Raw genomic sequence first — 14,902 nt, 5'->3', positions numbered from 1 at the left:
CTAAGGTGTCTCAGACATTCAATAGGCTGCACTATATCAGCCTGGTTGTTTTAATGGGAAAGGTTTAAGAGAATTTGATGAAGTTTATAAAGAGTGTTTAAGTGGTTCTGAGAACCTTGATACAGCTCGTTTATAAGTTTGGTGTATTCAATTTAAAAGAATTCCTTAAGTGCCCAGAAAGATTTTACTTCTTAGGTTTATAAGTCTGCCTTGTTAGGTACATGAAACGTTTGAAAGGTTCAGATGTATTAAATTTGTAAGTTAATGGCTTTGGTAGAGAATGTTGACTATTTACCATTTGTTAAATTTATACACTGATTGAACGTGAACAAACACAAGTAAAAGCATTGCTATTTTCAGCCAAATCAGTAGATTTGGAAATAAAATATAATCTGTGAATTGACGCTAAAGGCTTAAGAAAAACAACTTCAGTAATTTCAATAATAATTTAAACCTAAGACCTGTAGCTAGCTCTTTTAACAAAAGCTCCTCTTGGGCATTAAAAACTGGTATTATCTATATCAGATTCTTTTTTTTTTTCATCTTTATTGGAGTGTAATTGCTTTACCAAGGTGGCTAGTTTCTGCTGTATAACAAAGTGAATCAGTTATACATATACATATGTTCCCATATCTCTTCCCTCTAGTGTCTCCCTCCCTCCTACCCTCCCTATCCCAGCCCTCTAGGTGGTCACAAAGCCCCGAGCTGATCTCCCTGTGCTATGCGGCTGCTTCCCACTAGCTATCTACTTCACGTTTGGTAGTGTATATATGTCCGTGCCACTCTCTAACTTTGTCTGTATCAGATTCTTGACAAGCAGTGTTGCACTCCATTTTAGGCCCTTAGCTTTGACGGCTAAGGCTCTCTCCTTCAACCCCGATTCCTGTACTCTGTGTAGCATAACCTCATACCAGTATAGAACTGACATGCCGACATTTCCTGAGTGACAGAGGGGTTTTGGAACAACAGATGTGAAATCACGCCAGGCAGACACTTAGTTAGTTCAAGCATCCGCTCCGTAGGGGGTGTCAAGTCATCTCCCAGAGACCCGAGCGAGGTTCCCATCTAGTGCCCTTCCTGCCACACCACCAGGTCTCCCTACTTTCCTTCATACCCCACCCCCACCAGAAAAGCCTGCAGTTTTGAATGAGGGCTCTTTGTCACTTTAGAAGTGAAGAAGAATGTTCTGGGTCTTCATCCTCTCAGATTCAACACCCAAACCTTTAGGATTAGTGCTTTACGCAATCTCAGCGACCTGGCTTGTTTAGAGCACACAGCGTAATTTACACTTCAGCAAAAACCCAATATTCAAACTAAATAACATGCATTTTTCTGGTGGGATACAATTTACTGTCTAATTAGAGTTCAAATAAATGCAACCTTTATGCATGACAGGCAGTATAATCTAGCTTAAATCGGACAGACTTTAGTTCAAATTCCAACCCCACTATGTACTAGTGGTATGACCTTGGGCCCTTTTCAAAACTTTTCGAAGTCACTGTTGGTTTCCTCACTAATAAAACAGTGACATTAACAGCACATAGCTCATAAAGATTGAATGGGACTTATGCTGAGGCATAGTACTAAGTGCTCAATAAACGTTAGCTAATGACAATAACGCCAAAATAGAAAAGGAGCTCCTTGGCCTCTCTGGGCATAGAAAAACGATCTGAGGAATGAGCAGAACGAATAAATGAGTCAACAAACAGATTAAGCTTTTGCTCAAAGAAGGGAAACTGTTTATGCTTGCGTTATGGCAGATTGCTTGGTCTGCTACTCTGTCCCACTGATGTATGCTCTCTGAGGGCAGAAACCCTGTCCTGTGTGTGTCTGTATCCCCACAGCACCTAATCAAGGGCCTGGTACATACTGGGTGTCTGCTAGATGGGTGGGTGGATGGATGGATGGTGGATGGATAGAGGGATGGAAGGAAAGGTGGAAGGATGGATTAAAGAACCAAAGACACCATTGTCACAGGTGTCTTTCTCGGTATTTCTTTCAACCGCCAGTAGAGGGCGCGAATGCTCTCTCAAAAATAAATTAAGAAGCGGCCTCCCACGGACGCAAGGGGTGACAACTTTTCAACAGAACAGCAATCTATGTAGCGCCCTTCATGACCCCATCTAGGTGCAAACACAACACCCTGAGAACCTCTCCCTCATAACCCAATCTTTTTTGGAAAAAAAATCATACTTAGCAAGCATCTCAGGCACACATAGTATAGTCTCAATGAAAGCTCCGAGCCAATGGACTAGGTAGGAAAGTCCGCTGAACTTGGGATAAAGGACTTGGGCGGGGGGGAGGGGCGAGGGGGATTGCTACTGGGTACACATACCTGCCTCTGCTTTAGCGACAATAAAGGAGAATTTATAGCTTAAGAAGATGACTTCTTAACTAGGCTCTGGGGTCAGTTTTAGAGAAAGCATGAGAAAAACAGTTCCCTAACAGTGGAAAAAGTCATTAGAGGAAAAAAATACTTCTCATTTTCCAGAACAAACCAATCCTACGCTCACATATGGTCTGTCATTGTTCTTATATGCTTAGCTTTACAAATACTTATTATTACAAAACATTTCAGAAGTACAGAAGATAGATATTGTATAATGAAGTCCCACGTATCATCTCTAGACTTCAGCAATTATCAACGTTTTGCTCTTAATCTATCCCCCCACTTTTCTCGGGGGGGAGGAGTGGAGTAATTTTTACTTGCTTATCCTTTATGCTTGACTCACGTATTTTTTTTTTTTTAAACGTCACATTCTGGCTGAACATTTCAGAACGTATTTCTTTAAATCCTTAGACTTGCAAAAATACATGAAGAAAGAGTCCTTGAGGAATCGTTCTCTCGTTTGACTATCTGTGGATTTCCAAGTTGACTGGAAAATTCCACTGCAAAGATAAGGTCACAGGGAAGAAACCAGGAGAGGTAAACGCAGGAGGCTTGGTTTCCACGTCATCCCTTACAAAGCTCAGGTGCTAGACGTTGGGGGGGTCAACAAAATGCACTATCAGGACAAAGAAAAGCAATAACCCTTCACGTCAAGGAGTGAAAGAGATAGCTTTGTGTCCCGGTTATTTAAGAGTTCAGCTTTAAAGCTGAAAATAGAGAAGTTCGGGCTGTGAGGCGTCTGTTTATCCGCCTACCTTGCTTTCAGCAGCTTCTAACGCAAGGCCCCCTCCCTGTTAGTGTAAAAATTCCATTCAAGTAATTGGAGTCGGGAGTTCTAGCCATCGGACCCTGGATCAGTGAGAAAATAAGACTGCTGGGAACAAATAAGTAACAAGGGACTGACACCTTGATGACTCCATGCATTTTCACCTAAATGCTGCAGTCTTGTCCCTAGGCAGTTTGGGGGTGTCGCTGAGGAGGTGGGTGGGGTGAGGGGCTGTGGGCCGGGAGCAGGGCTGTGGGCAGGGCTTGGTGCCCAGGGCTCTGCACAGGTGCACCTGACTGGGCTCCCCTGCCTTGGGGGGGGGAGGGGGCCCGCTGGACAGAGAAGGCTGCTTGGGGTCCCTGAGCTTCTGGAGAGCCCGCCGGGAGCGCCTATGGGGGCCCAGGGAGGCAGGATGGCCGGCTGTAGGCGTCTCCAGGCCGCCTAACACCTCTGCACTATCCTGCGTTCATCTCCGCTCAGGGCTGTGTCCGTTGGGGTGCTGTTGTGTCCACACGCAGGGCCGTGCGGATGCTGGGGCAGGGGGCAGCAGGGCCAGTGCTCCAGCCGTTTCCCCCAGGGGTGTCTTCTTCTTCCTTCTGTCTCCCCAGGTGGCTGCCAATGCTTACCTCTCTCAGGGCAGACTCCAAGGTTGGCCACATTTACAACCAAGGGCACGCACTTGGGAAGAAAAATAGTCCTGGACTAATTTAAGTGAAAATAATTTATCCTTGAAAGAGATCCAATACATAAAGTTTTTCCTCCAGAAAGAATCTCTCGAAAGGCTTCAGAGATGTGACATCTGGGGGTGGGGTGGGGTCACAGTTAAAAGCAGCTGCTGTCAGAGCACGCAGAATGATGCCCCAATCACTATGCTGCAGTGGGGTGGCCCGGGGGTGCCAGGGTACTGACCTCCAGCTCCCACCTCCTTTGCTGCTCCCCGCAGGGTGCAGGGTGCACAGCACAGATCATTTCCCATATCTCCCTGCATTCACACTTTGGATGAGAGGGAAGAGCAGACCTGCTTCCATCTCTCTGTCAGCAGCCTGCGCTGGTGTTCAGAAAGTAGTTACACATGTGCTGGGAGTTTAAAACCCCATAGGAGGGAGGCCAGAGTCAGGGCAGGGCGACCAACCACCAAACACGTGAAAGAAAGTGCATGTGATGCAGGAAACATGTGCCCAACAGAGTGGGGAGTGAGTGAAGAGGATGTCATGTGAATTTCAGGTTTGGCCTGGAGCTGGGGATGGAGGAGGTGGGATTCATTCCTCGCACTTCATTGGTGGAGGTTTCAATTTGTTTAGGAGGCAGAGCTCAGTAAGGCAGCACAGAGGACTTTGGAGGAAGTCCCGCCTGCCCCTGCAAGGGTGGATGAGGACACATCACAGAGCGGGGGGGAGGACAGAGCTCAGCGCACCACCGGCCCAGGAAGGGGCATCACCTGGACGCTGGAGTCCTGGACCAGGCAGAGCTGCTCCTGGATCTTGTGGAGCTCTTCCTGCTGCCACCGGATGTTGGCTTGCAGGATCCTCGTCCTCTGCTCCAGCTGGTCTTTGATGGTCTGGAACATGCTGAGCTGTGCTGAAAACTTGAAGGCGGGGTCAAAACACAGAACCCGATGAAAGAGTTATTTCAGCCTTGCAGACAGATGTTGCTGCTGATCTGCGCGGCCCTGCACACTTTCACTTCTGGCCCTTTACCCGCCCTTTGCAGCATCTCTGACCCACCGCTGCAATGAGCGACCCACCTGAGGAGCTCACTGGGGAGCAGGGGTTCTGGCTGAGGGCTGGGTGGCCCAGGGCCCCCTGCCCACCCCACCCCCAACCCCCCGTGAGCTTTTCTTAGGCCCATGGGAACCTGCAGGTCTCACTTATTGCACTGGAGTCTGGGAGGGCCACAGAATCGGGACATGATTTTGTAAGCAGTGCAGTGCTTACAAACTCATATTCTAAATTCGGTTAGACGGACAAATGGTTTTGGAGAGGAATGTCAAAAGCAGGGCATGAGAATGTGCAACATCATGGATGGACTTGGAGGGCATTATGCTAAGTCAGTCAGTATTAGAGTCAGTTAGAGAAAGACAAATACTGTATGAGATCATTTATATGTGCAATCTAAAAAATAAAACAAACTAGTGATTACAGCAAAAAGGCAACAGACTCAGATATAGGGAACAAACTAGTGGTTACCAGTGGCGAGAGGGAAAAGGGGAGGGGCAAGATAGGAGTAGGGGATTAAGTGGTATAAGCTATCATGGTATAAAATAAAATAAGCTACAACGATATATTGTACAGCAAAGGCAATATAGCCAATATTTTATAATAACTATAGAGTGTAACCTTTAAAAATTGTGAATCACTGTGTCGTACACCTGTAACTTATACAATATTGTTCAGCAACTATAGCTCAAAAAAAAAGAAAAGCAAGGCATCGGAGAGCCCCCTTCCCTTTTATCTCTCATCTAGGGCACGACGATTTGCATGTGACAGCTTCACATGCAATTTTGGATCCTATCATTATCCTGAAACTGATGCTGGAGAGCAGGGCTCTTCTGGAACAATTCACAAACAAGCTGGGATTTTTTTTTTTTTTGGCCGCACCATGCAGCATGCGGGATCCTAGTTCCCTGACCAGGGGTTGAACCTGTGCCCCACTGCAGTGGAAGCATGGAGCCCCAACCACTGGACGGCCAGGGAATGCCCAAGCTTGGATTTGATGGTACTCTAAACCCTCCTGGGGCCATGGAAGCCTCATCACCCTCCCTCACTTCCCCAGGCTCACTTGCAGGCTGTCCCTGCACTTCTTGGAAATCTGTGTGAAAAAGAGCTAAGGAGACAAACAGTACAATCGCCTTCTGTGCACCCCGGGGGTACCGCTAGTGGAGGTGACTGTGCACGAGCACTGACGTCTGCTGTGTGCAAGAGCCCAAGCGTCCCCTTCCTCCTGCCTCCTTCCTGGGATGGAGGCTGGCTTTAGGAAGATTTCCCAGGTGATCTCTGCCCTGTGTCACCTGTCTGCCTTGACACAAGGTTCTTTCCTTGCAGGAAATGTGGAGGGGGGAGGTCATGAGATGGGAGGTGAAGCTGACGCTCCCTGGGCTGCCCGCCCTGCTCTGGGCAATCTGGGGCTGTCGGTGACTCCTGCTTCTTGAGGAAAGTGATCTTGCTGGGCTGATGCTTCTGTTCTTTAGTTTGTCCCCCACCAACCCCCCCCCCTTTTTTTTTTCTTTTTACAGTGACTTAATCTGCATTCCCTCAATCTCTATCTCCGACAACCTCCTGAGTCTGTTTCTTGCCCATTGTCTTTTGCAAACACCTCCAGAGATCGTCTCTTTTCTTTTGTCCTTTGCCCTCCCATCCATGGAAACGCAGGGAGCCTGGGAGAGGTTAGAATACAGGCAGGATAAACCGGAGGATGGAATCACACTGACTGCAGTTTTGGAGCAGCAGAATAATAAGAAAAAGAACCAGGAAGAATAATAGTGGCAGGTGCCACCACTTGTGGAGACCTACCCTTGCCAGGCCAGCAAAGCAGGACCCTGTACCTCCTTGCAACACGCCCACGCCACGCAGAGAGGTTGTGAGTGGCTCCAGGTCCACAGCAAGGTCGGGGGCGGCCGCAGTGTGAACCCAGAGTCTCAGGAGGCGGGAGAGGCCAAGAGACTTTGCCAATGACAGCTCCCCACCCCCCAATTCCACCCCAATCAGAGCGGCTTTGACCTCAGACTTCACTGAAAAATCCTGCTGCTAAACATGGGCTTAAAAATACCTACACCAGACTGTATCACAGAAGTCTCAGTCAGAATCTCACTCATCAGAGCACCAGCTGGGGGGCTTCCCTGGTGGCGCAGCGGTTGGGAGTCCGCCTGCCGATGCAGGGGACACGGGTTCGTGCCCCGGTCCGGGAAGATCCCACATGCCGCGGAGCAGCTGGGCCCGTGAGCCATGGCCGCTGAGCCTGCGCGTCCGGAGCCTGTGCTCCGCAACGGGAGAGGCCACAGCAGTGAGAGGCCCGCGTACCACAAAAAAAAAAAAAAAAGAAAAAAAAACACCAGCTGGGATTCTGAAAGAGAATTCGACTGAGAAAGAAAAGCTGTATCAGGTATTCAATTAAAATAACAAAAGACAAAAGCATCTGTGCTGGGTTCTACAAAGTCTGGAGACAGTTCAGGCTACGACATCCACATCCAGGGGTAGATGGCTCCCAAGGGAAACAGTGAGGGGGCCGGTGGTCAGCAAGGTGGCAGCACCGAGCTGGAGTGTTAGTTACTCTATTTATTTATTCTTATTTTCCCAAGGCGTTCCAGGATACCCAAGCATGAGTCTCTTGTTATATTCTTGATTGTGGCCTTTTTGATAAAGAGATCTCCCCTAACTTAGAGACACATTAGCAACACACTATGAAGCAAAATCATCACTTAGCCAGATAACCGTTTCCCAGATTTTGGATTTTTTTTTCCCCTTTCCCTCGATAGGGTACCACAGCGATAACATCAGTGAGGGGAAAGAGAGAAAATTGTAGAATCTCGTTATTTCACGTGAGTAGGTATGAGAGCTATCTGATTTGAAAGGCCAGCATCACACAAGAACGTCTTAAGGAATACGGTTACTGGTCACTGCAGCTCTATATGCAATAGCCAGGACGTGGAAGCAACCTTAATGTCCACCAACAGAGGAACGGATAAAGAAGGTGTGGCACGCATATACAATGGAGTACTACTCAGCCATAAAAAGAAAGGAAATTGAGTTATTTGTAGTGAGGTGGATGGACCTAGAGACAGTCATGCAGAGTGAAGTCAGAAAGAGAAAAACAAATACCGTACGCTAACGCATGTATGTGGAATCTAAAAATTGGTATAGATGATCTTACTTGCAAAGCAGGAATACAGACACAGACATAGAACACAAACGTATGGACACCAAGGGGGAAGGGGGGTGTGGGATGAATTGGGAGATGGGGATTGACATATATACACGTATATGTGTGTGTGTGTGTGTGTGTGTGTGTGTGTGTGTGTGTGTGTGTGTGTGTGTATAGAGAGAGAGAGAGAGAGAGACATATATATATTGGCAAATATACACATATATTGGTACTAAGTATAAAATAGATAACTAATGAGAACCTACTGTATGGCACAGGGAGCTCTACTCAATGCTCTGCGGTGACTTAAATGGGAAGGAAATCCAAAAAAAGAGGGGATATATGTATACGTATAGCTGATTCACTTTGCTGTATAGCACAGACTAACACAACATTGTGAAGCAACTGTACTCCAATAAAAAACTATGGTTATTATTAAGTATAACCTGCCTAAGAGACTAAGAACTGTTACTGTTAATTAAAATGAAGATCAATATATGAAAAACTAGAATTCCAAAGGGGCCTTTATCACACCATGACTTATTATAATGCAAGGCCCACAAGATGAAGGAATTCTCATTTCATGGGCCTTTGGACTGAAGAAGTTACTCATTTCATACCAAATGTGCCTTGGAAATTTGAAGAGAAAAAAAATTCTTCTTTTTCTCTTTTTTCCTAATGAGGATGAATATAGATCATTTGCATTAGTCACCTCTGGCTGGGTAGGTTTTATATCCTTCCTTAAGCCTAACTCTGGCAAGGAGCACGTGCTAGCAGCATGTGTCTTTCTTATTCCAGGAAAACATGTGAGGCCACTGTTCGTGGGAAGGATGTATGTTCTGAAAGAGTTTTCACCAGTGGTGACGGATTTGCACCAAGACAGACGTCCACACTTTGGCAAGTGTGTGGCCAGGGACACATCTTGGTGAACTGCCCTCCTGGGACCCCCTTGTGGCCAGAAAGGGGGCAGAGCTCAATATCTCATAAAGGAATGGAAATCAGAGGTCTGACCAGTCAGCTCAACTGCCCTTGGACTTCCGTAGACAGAGTATTTTCTTACTGGTTCTATAGAAACACATGCCCTGCCGTGGCGGTTTCCGTTTTTTTTTTTTTTTTTTTTTTGCGGTACGCGGGCCTCTCACTGCTGTGGCCTCTCCCGTTGCGGAGCACAGGCTCCAGATGCGCAGGCTAAGCGGCCATGGCCCACGGGCCCAGCCGCTCCGCGGCATGTGGGATCCTCCTGGACCGGGGCACGAACCCGTGTCCCCTGCATCGGCAGGCGGACTCTCAACCACTGCGCCACCAGGGAAGCCCGGTTTCTCTGTTTATATGCCCATCTTGCCCTTGAACTCCAAGCCCAAAAGCGAGGGCTGCGCCACAAGCATCTTTGCGTCCTTCACACTCACTTCCTGACTCACCCAAACAGTAACTCGCTGAACGTTGTTGCAACATAGAAGGAATTACTCAGGCAGGCCCTGATCCTTTATTTTAAAACGTGGTATTTATAATACTGGACTCAGAGCTTTTAACCCCTTGCAAAGTCTTCCTGTAACATTTGGCTTCCTTCAGACCTTTTCTAAAATATCGTGACCGATTAGGAGTCGTGAAAAATGAGAGGAACACGGAAAAGTGGCGGAGAGATGAAGAAAGATCGCTAAAAGGATTGAGAAACAGACGCCAGAGAAGATCAGCGGGAGGACGGATGGAGATGAGGCCGGGGGAGGGGCAGCGTCCACAGCTCCACACGCCCCACCTGCACGTGGGGAGAAACAGTCCCGTCCAGGGGGCCTTGGTGTGGAGCCTGTAGGTCAGCACCAGTGCACCCGCACCCACACCCTCCAGAGGACCCCAGCATCCCATCTCGGGGAAGTGCTGCCCCGAGTTTCCCCTGCCCTGAGTCCCAGACTCACCTGTGTCACGGGGGCAGGTGGGCTTTGCAAGATGGCCTGAGGCAGGAGCTGCTGTGTGACGTCACAGGACGCCGGGGCGGGCAGGGGAGCCTGGGGAAAGGAGAGGGGTCTTGCTGTCAAATGCCGCTTCTGGGCCGCTACAGAAAGGGCCGGGTGCTGTCCCTCAGCCAGCTGGGTCCTCTGGCCTCAAGGAGGCCCTTCTGCCCTAGAGTGGACGGCTTACTTCTGGAAGGCATATGTTCCCCGGGAAAGGTGGGGTCACAGGTTGCTGCCCTTGCAGGGCACGGAGTCAGCAGTGACACGCGGTTGGTGAAGTGCACTGGGGGCACTCGGGCCCGATGCCTTCCATCACGGTGTGCTCTGCAGAGCCGCTGCCACCGGCCGGAGCTGGGCATCTCCACCCCACCCTGCCTCGCCTCCTTTTCTAGGCTCCGTTCTTGGCGGATCTGGTCACTCTTTTCCCAGATCAATACTTTCTTAGCAGTGTTGTCCAGCAGAAAGACGACACCTTGGCCTTCCTGCTCAACACTAATGCAGATGGACAGGCCCCTGCACCTCTCTACCCGCTGACCCACCCAGGCAGCGAATGTGGCTGCAGTTTCGCCAGACTCTGCCTGCAATCTGGTGGAGAGAGTCCTGCAAGGTCAGCGGAGTCCCAGCCTCTGTGCCCTGATCGCTCAGGTGGGCAGAGGAGCAGCGGTGGGGTGGGACAACGTGTGGAAACAAGAAATGCAACCATCAGCTTCACGAGGCTCTTGAGAGCTTTAAAAAGAAAAGTAAAAAGCTTCTTCTGAGGTTATCCCAAAGCTGCCCCAGGCCCTGGGGACTACAAAAAGCCGGAAAGCTGTCCCCAGAACAAGATCAGAAGCAGAGGCAGCAGGAGACCTGTTTTGAGTGAGAAGCCCAGGGACTGGCTCTGGTTCCCCCAGCTTTGTTCCCTTGCACAGCTGGGACAGAACTGTCACCAACAGAGGCAGAGAGGGTTGCATGGACAGCCAACATCAGAAGAGCGGCCATCATAGCTCACAAGCACATCAAAAGGTGGCTGGGGACAAAGAAAGCGGTCTTTGTCATGTTCTGCTTGAAAATGAAACATGTTGCCCAAGCTTTTCAGCAGGGCGGGCATAATTTCCATGGGGACAGCAAGAAGGAAGGGGACACTTCACTCTCATCTTGAAAAAGGTCAGCGAGGGATGAGTGGGAGGTACTTGGCCACTATGTGGATGTGGCCCCTAAAATCTGGGGACACCTTTCCCATTGAGAGCGAGGTCTGTGTCCCTCTCTGTGGGTGAGCTTGGGACTGCTTTGCCCGAGAGGGATGGCAGAGGTGACATTGTGGGACTTCTGCGGTACGCGGGCCTCTCACTGTTGTGGCCTCTCCCGTTGCGGAGCACAGGCTCCGGACACGCAGGCTCAGCGGCCATGGCTCACGGGCCCAGCCGCTCTGCAGCATGTGGGATCTTCCCGGACCGGGGCACAAACTCGTGTCCCCTGCATCGGCAGGCGGACTCTCAACCACTGTGCCACCAGGGAAGCCCTTGTGGGACTTTTAGGCAAGGTCACAGAAAGCCACGCAGTTCCACCTGGCTCTCATGGAAGTCCCTCTCCAGATATTTCCTCTTGGAACCCAGGAGCATGCCGGGAGGATGGCATGGAGAGGTCCACCAAGTCAATAGAGCATGCTCTGAGCTGGGCCCAGCCATCAGCCGGGGATGCAGACACACCAGGGGTGTGGCCCTCCCGGCCCTGATCGGGGAGGCTTCCGACACCAGGCGGCAAAGAGGAGTCACTCCCACTGTGCCTTTTCTGAATTCCTAACCCAGAATCCATGAACGTGGAAAATGACTGTTGCTTTCTTTCTTTTTTTTCGTGTTTTTTAACTTATTTATTTTTAGCTGCATTGGGTCTTTGTTGCAGCGCGCGGGCTTTCTCTAGTTGCAGCGAGCAGGGACTAGTTTTCTTTGCAGTGTGCGGGCTTCTCATTGCGGTGGCTTCTCTTGTTGCGGAGCACGGGCTCTAGGCACACAGGCTTCAGTAGTTGCGGCACGCAGGCTCAGTAGTTGTGGCTCACGGGCTCTAGAACGCGGGCTCAGTAGTTGTGGCGCACGGCCTTAGTTGCTCCGCGGCATGTGGGATCTTCCCAGACCAGGGCTCGAGCCCGTGTCCCCTGCGCTGGCAGGTGGATTCTTAACCACTGTGCCACCAGGGAAGCCCCAGGACTGTTGCTTTATGCCACTGAGTTTGGTGTGGTTTGTTCCATGGTGATGGATAACGGGAGTGTGGTAGGTACATCAGTGACCTTGCATCCAGCCAGCATGCTTTCTAGGAGGCCACACGTTCCCTGATGTTCTGGAAAGGCCTGGCATATATGAGGGACACTGCCTGATATATGCAGGGGGACCTTCTTGTTGACATCAAGCTTCTCAGACATTTGCACTGGAGTGAAATGGGATCTAAAATAGGAGGGTCCTAATCACGTACCCCCAGAGGCTCTGGGGGTGTAACCCCAAATTTGAAGTTTTGAACTTTATCTTTAAAACTCTTTTGGATTTTGAATTCTATGGATATACATCCATGTTAATTTTGGAATAAAAATGTTTCAAATTCGCTGCCAATTAAACATCTTAACTTCCCACCCCCACTTGCCACCAGCAATCTCTAAGTACAGCTGGTTCTCTGCGAAGATGCAGCACGCGGTCCTGTGGCCCCGCAGGCCCCTGCGATGCCGTAGCACAGGCTGGGTGAGAAGTTTGGGGTCACTCACGTACCGGCATCGTGGCTGCCTGGCTGAGCCCTAGCACGGGGAGCTCTTGAGCCGATCTTGGCAAAGCCGTGGTGCTGGCCTCTGCCCTCAGCTTGCCTGGAGTAGCTGCAAGAAACACATCGCCTTTCAGACTTGCACACGCTTAACAGCTTTCTCATCAAAAGAGGGGAACAGTGACCACGGTGTGCATGCAACACGGGCCTGGTTGGAATCTGATAAAGGAAGCCCAGCGGAAGTGGAGGTGCTTTTGACAACCACGGAGGCTCTGCCCGCCTCCAGCATCCCCTGGGAGCAGGTGGATGACAGCAGAGCATCCACGAGCTTTATGTCCACCACGTGGTTCAGCCAGCTGCCTGATCACACACCTCACCGGGTCTGCACGTCGCCTGCTTTATGTCGGCTGCGTGTGCCAGTGGAGGAACCAGAGTGTGGAGCCGGGGCGGGGGTGGGGGGAAAGGGACCAGCGGGATAGAAGGGAAGGCACGGCAACCGAATGGCAACTTCTGCTTCAGACCACGGACTGCCCTGCTTCTCCTCAAGTTCGGGGGTCCCTCGTGGGACTCTCTGTATACCCACCACCACCCCAGCCCAACAGGCGCCCACCCCTTCCCTCCGCGGTGTCACACTCACAGGTGGGTTCGGACACAGCCGTGCGCGAGGATTTGTGGGAACTTCTTGAGGACGCCGATGGTGAGTGGCTGGTGTTAAGGCCCGAGGTGCCCACGTCGAGCGCATTAAAGTGCTGCTGAGCTTCCAGGCTGGAGCCCTTGTGCTGAAACACACACACACACAGGCAGGCATGCACGCACGCACGCACGCACGCACGCACACAGAGTTCCACATTTCAGCATCGAGATCACGGCAATGAATTAGGTGACTTCAGTTGTTCTCTAAATATTTAGGAAACTTTGAAGGGTATGGAGAGAAATACTATAACGGTTTGGAGATAATTCCAAACACATTCGGGTGGACTATTTATACAAAGATGTAATCTAGCATCTTCGAGAGGCTGGTAGCCCGTAAGCAGTGTTTATTATACTTTCTCGCCTTGTAGTCTGATAGTTTAGATTTTCATAAGGGATTCGGCATTTTGTTTTTTCCTGAAAACTGTCACCTCATGCTCCGAATCTTGGCTTTCCCAGAAGCAGGCGGAGGGGCCGGGTCTAGACATAAGGTCGGTGGCGGTACTGGATTATTAATACTCCCATGAAACGAACGCCTTTGGACGCTTCTGGACACTATCTCTCCACTGCTCTTCCTCTGCAACCTCAGGGCCCCCGAGTGGAGAACAGGCAAAGGGCCAGTGGTCTCCAATTCTTGACCCCTGGATCCCAACTGATGCTGGGCCCCCCGGATGCCTCTGCCTTAAGCACAGAATGGTGAAAAAGCAGCTGTGACTTTGCAACGCTGAGGAACCATCTTTCCATCCTGCATTGGTGTGGGTGTCATAAGCCTAAGAAAACAGGGATTATAATGATGTTCAAGCTAAAGAAGGAACGTAATGCTTACTCTCCTGGGCTAGGCTTCTACCTGGTCTCAGAAGGATGATGAGATTCCTGGGCTGCTTGACGTCTCCTGGTCTCAGTTCTTAAATCTCCGTGTGTGACGCTACATGGCTGTTCTATATTTTGAGTCGTGGCTCCAGTGAGGGTGGACACTGCGTGTGCCCGAGTACGGCTGAAATGATTGCTACGAGATCTACGGGCCTTTGTGCAAAACAGAAGCGCAGGATGTGCCTGGGTTTGCTGTGCTAAATGTTCATTTTGAGGTCCTGTTGCTTGGTCAGTGTCTCCCAGATCACACCCCTCAGAGTGGGGTCCCTGGCCCATGGCCGTTGGCGAATTGTATGCTCCTGGTCAGCAGAGAAGTAAGTACAGGAAGTGAGAGCAGGAGCTGAGAAGCTCTTATAGCCGTTTGACATAGCCACACATCCCATCCAAGCAGGGGAATCTGCATTTTCAAAAAGCCTCCATCAGTGACAGGTTTGAAATTAAAAAACCAAGTGGTCCCTTACCGCTGAGAGTTTGAAAAGCACGGTCCTGGAGCTTTTCCTTTAAAAGGGGCTTCTTAACCTGGCAGCCTGAGATCGTATTTGTGTGCTTATACGTAAGTGCAGGTCGATGAGAAGTTCCGCTGGGCTCTAATATTCCCAAAAGATTGGAAACCTCAATAATCCATTTCCGACTGGACGATATACACTCGGCGCGATCTTCAGC

The 14,902-nt window shown here is 50.0% G+C and overlaps 1 protein-coding gene across 2 annotated transcripts in view; it reads right to left on the bottom strand.

Annotated features, from left to right (window-relative positions):
- Positions 1-14,902, bottom strand: part of NPAS2 (neuronal PAS domain protein 2) — a 101,348-nt gene that overhangs the window by 8,267 nt on the left and 78,179 nt on the right. For both annotated transcript variants that reach the window (XM_082851750.1, XM_082851751.1), the window contains exons 12-15: positions 13,317-13,458; positions 12,691-12,791; positions 9,923-10,012; positions 4,594-4,740 (exon numbers count right to left, since the gene is read on the bottom strand). In XM_082851750.1, the coding sequence (XP_082707876.1) occupies positions 4,594-4,740; positions 9,923-10,012; positions 12,691-12,791; positions 13,317-13,458 (480 nt within the window). The remainder of the gene's footprint in view (positions 1-4,593; positions 4,741-9,922; positions 10,013-12,690; positions 12,792-13,316; positions 13,459-14,902) is intronic.

Source organism: Leucopleurus acutus (assembly GCF_964270905.1).
Source record: "Leucopleurus acutus genome assembly, chromosome: 12".
NCBI classification, from domain to species: Eukaryota; Metazoa; Chordata; class Mammalia; order Artiodactyla; family Delphinidae; genus Leucopleurus; species Leucopleurus acutus.
This window is presented reverse-complemented; position numbering and strand designations above follow the sequence as displayed.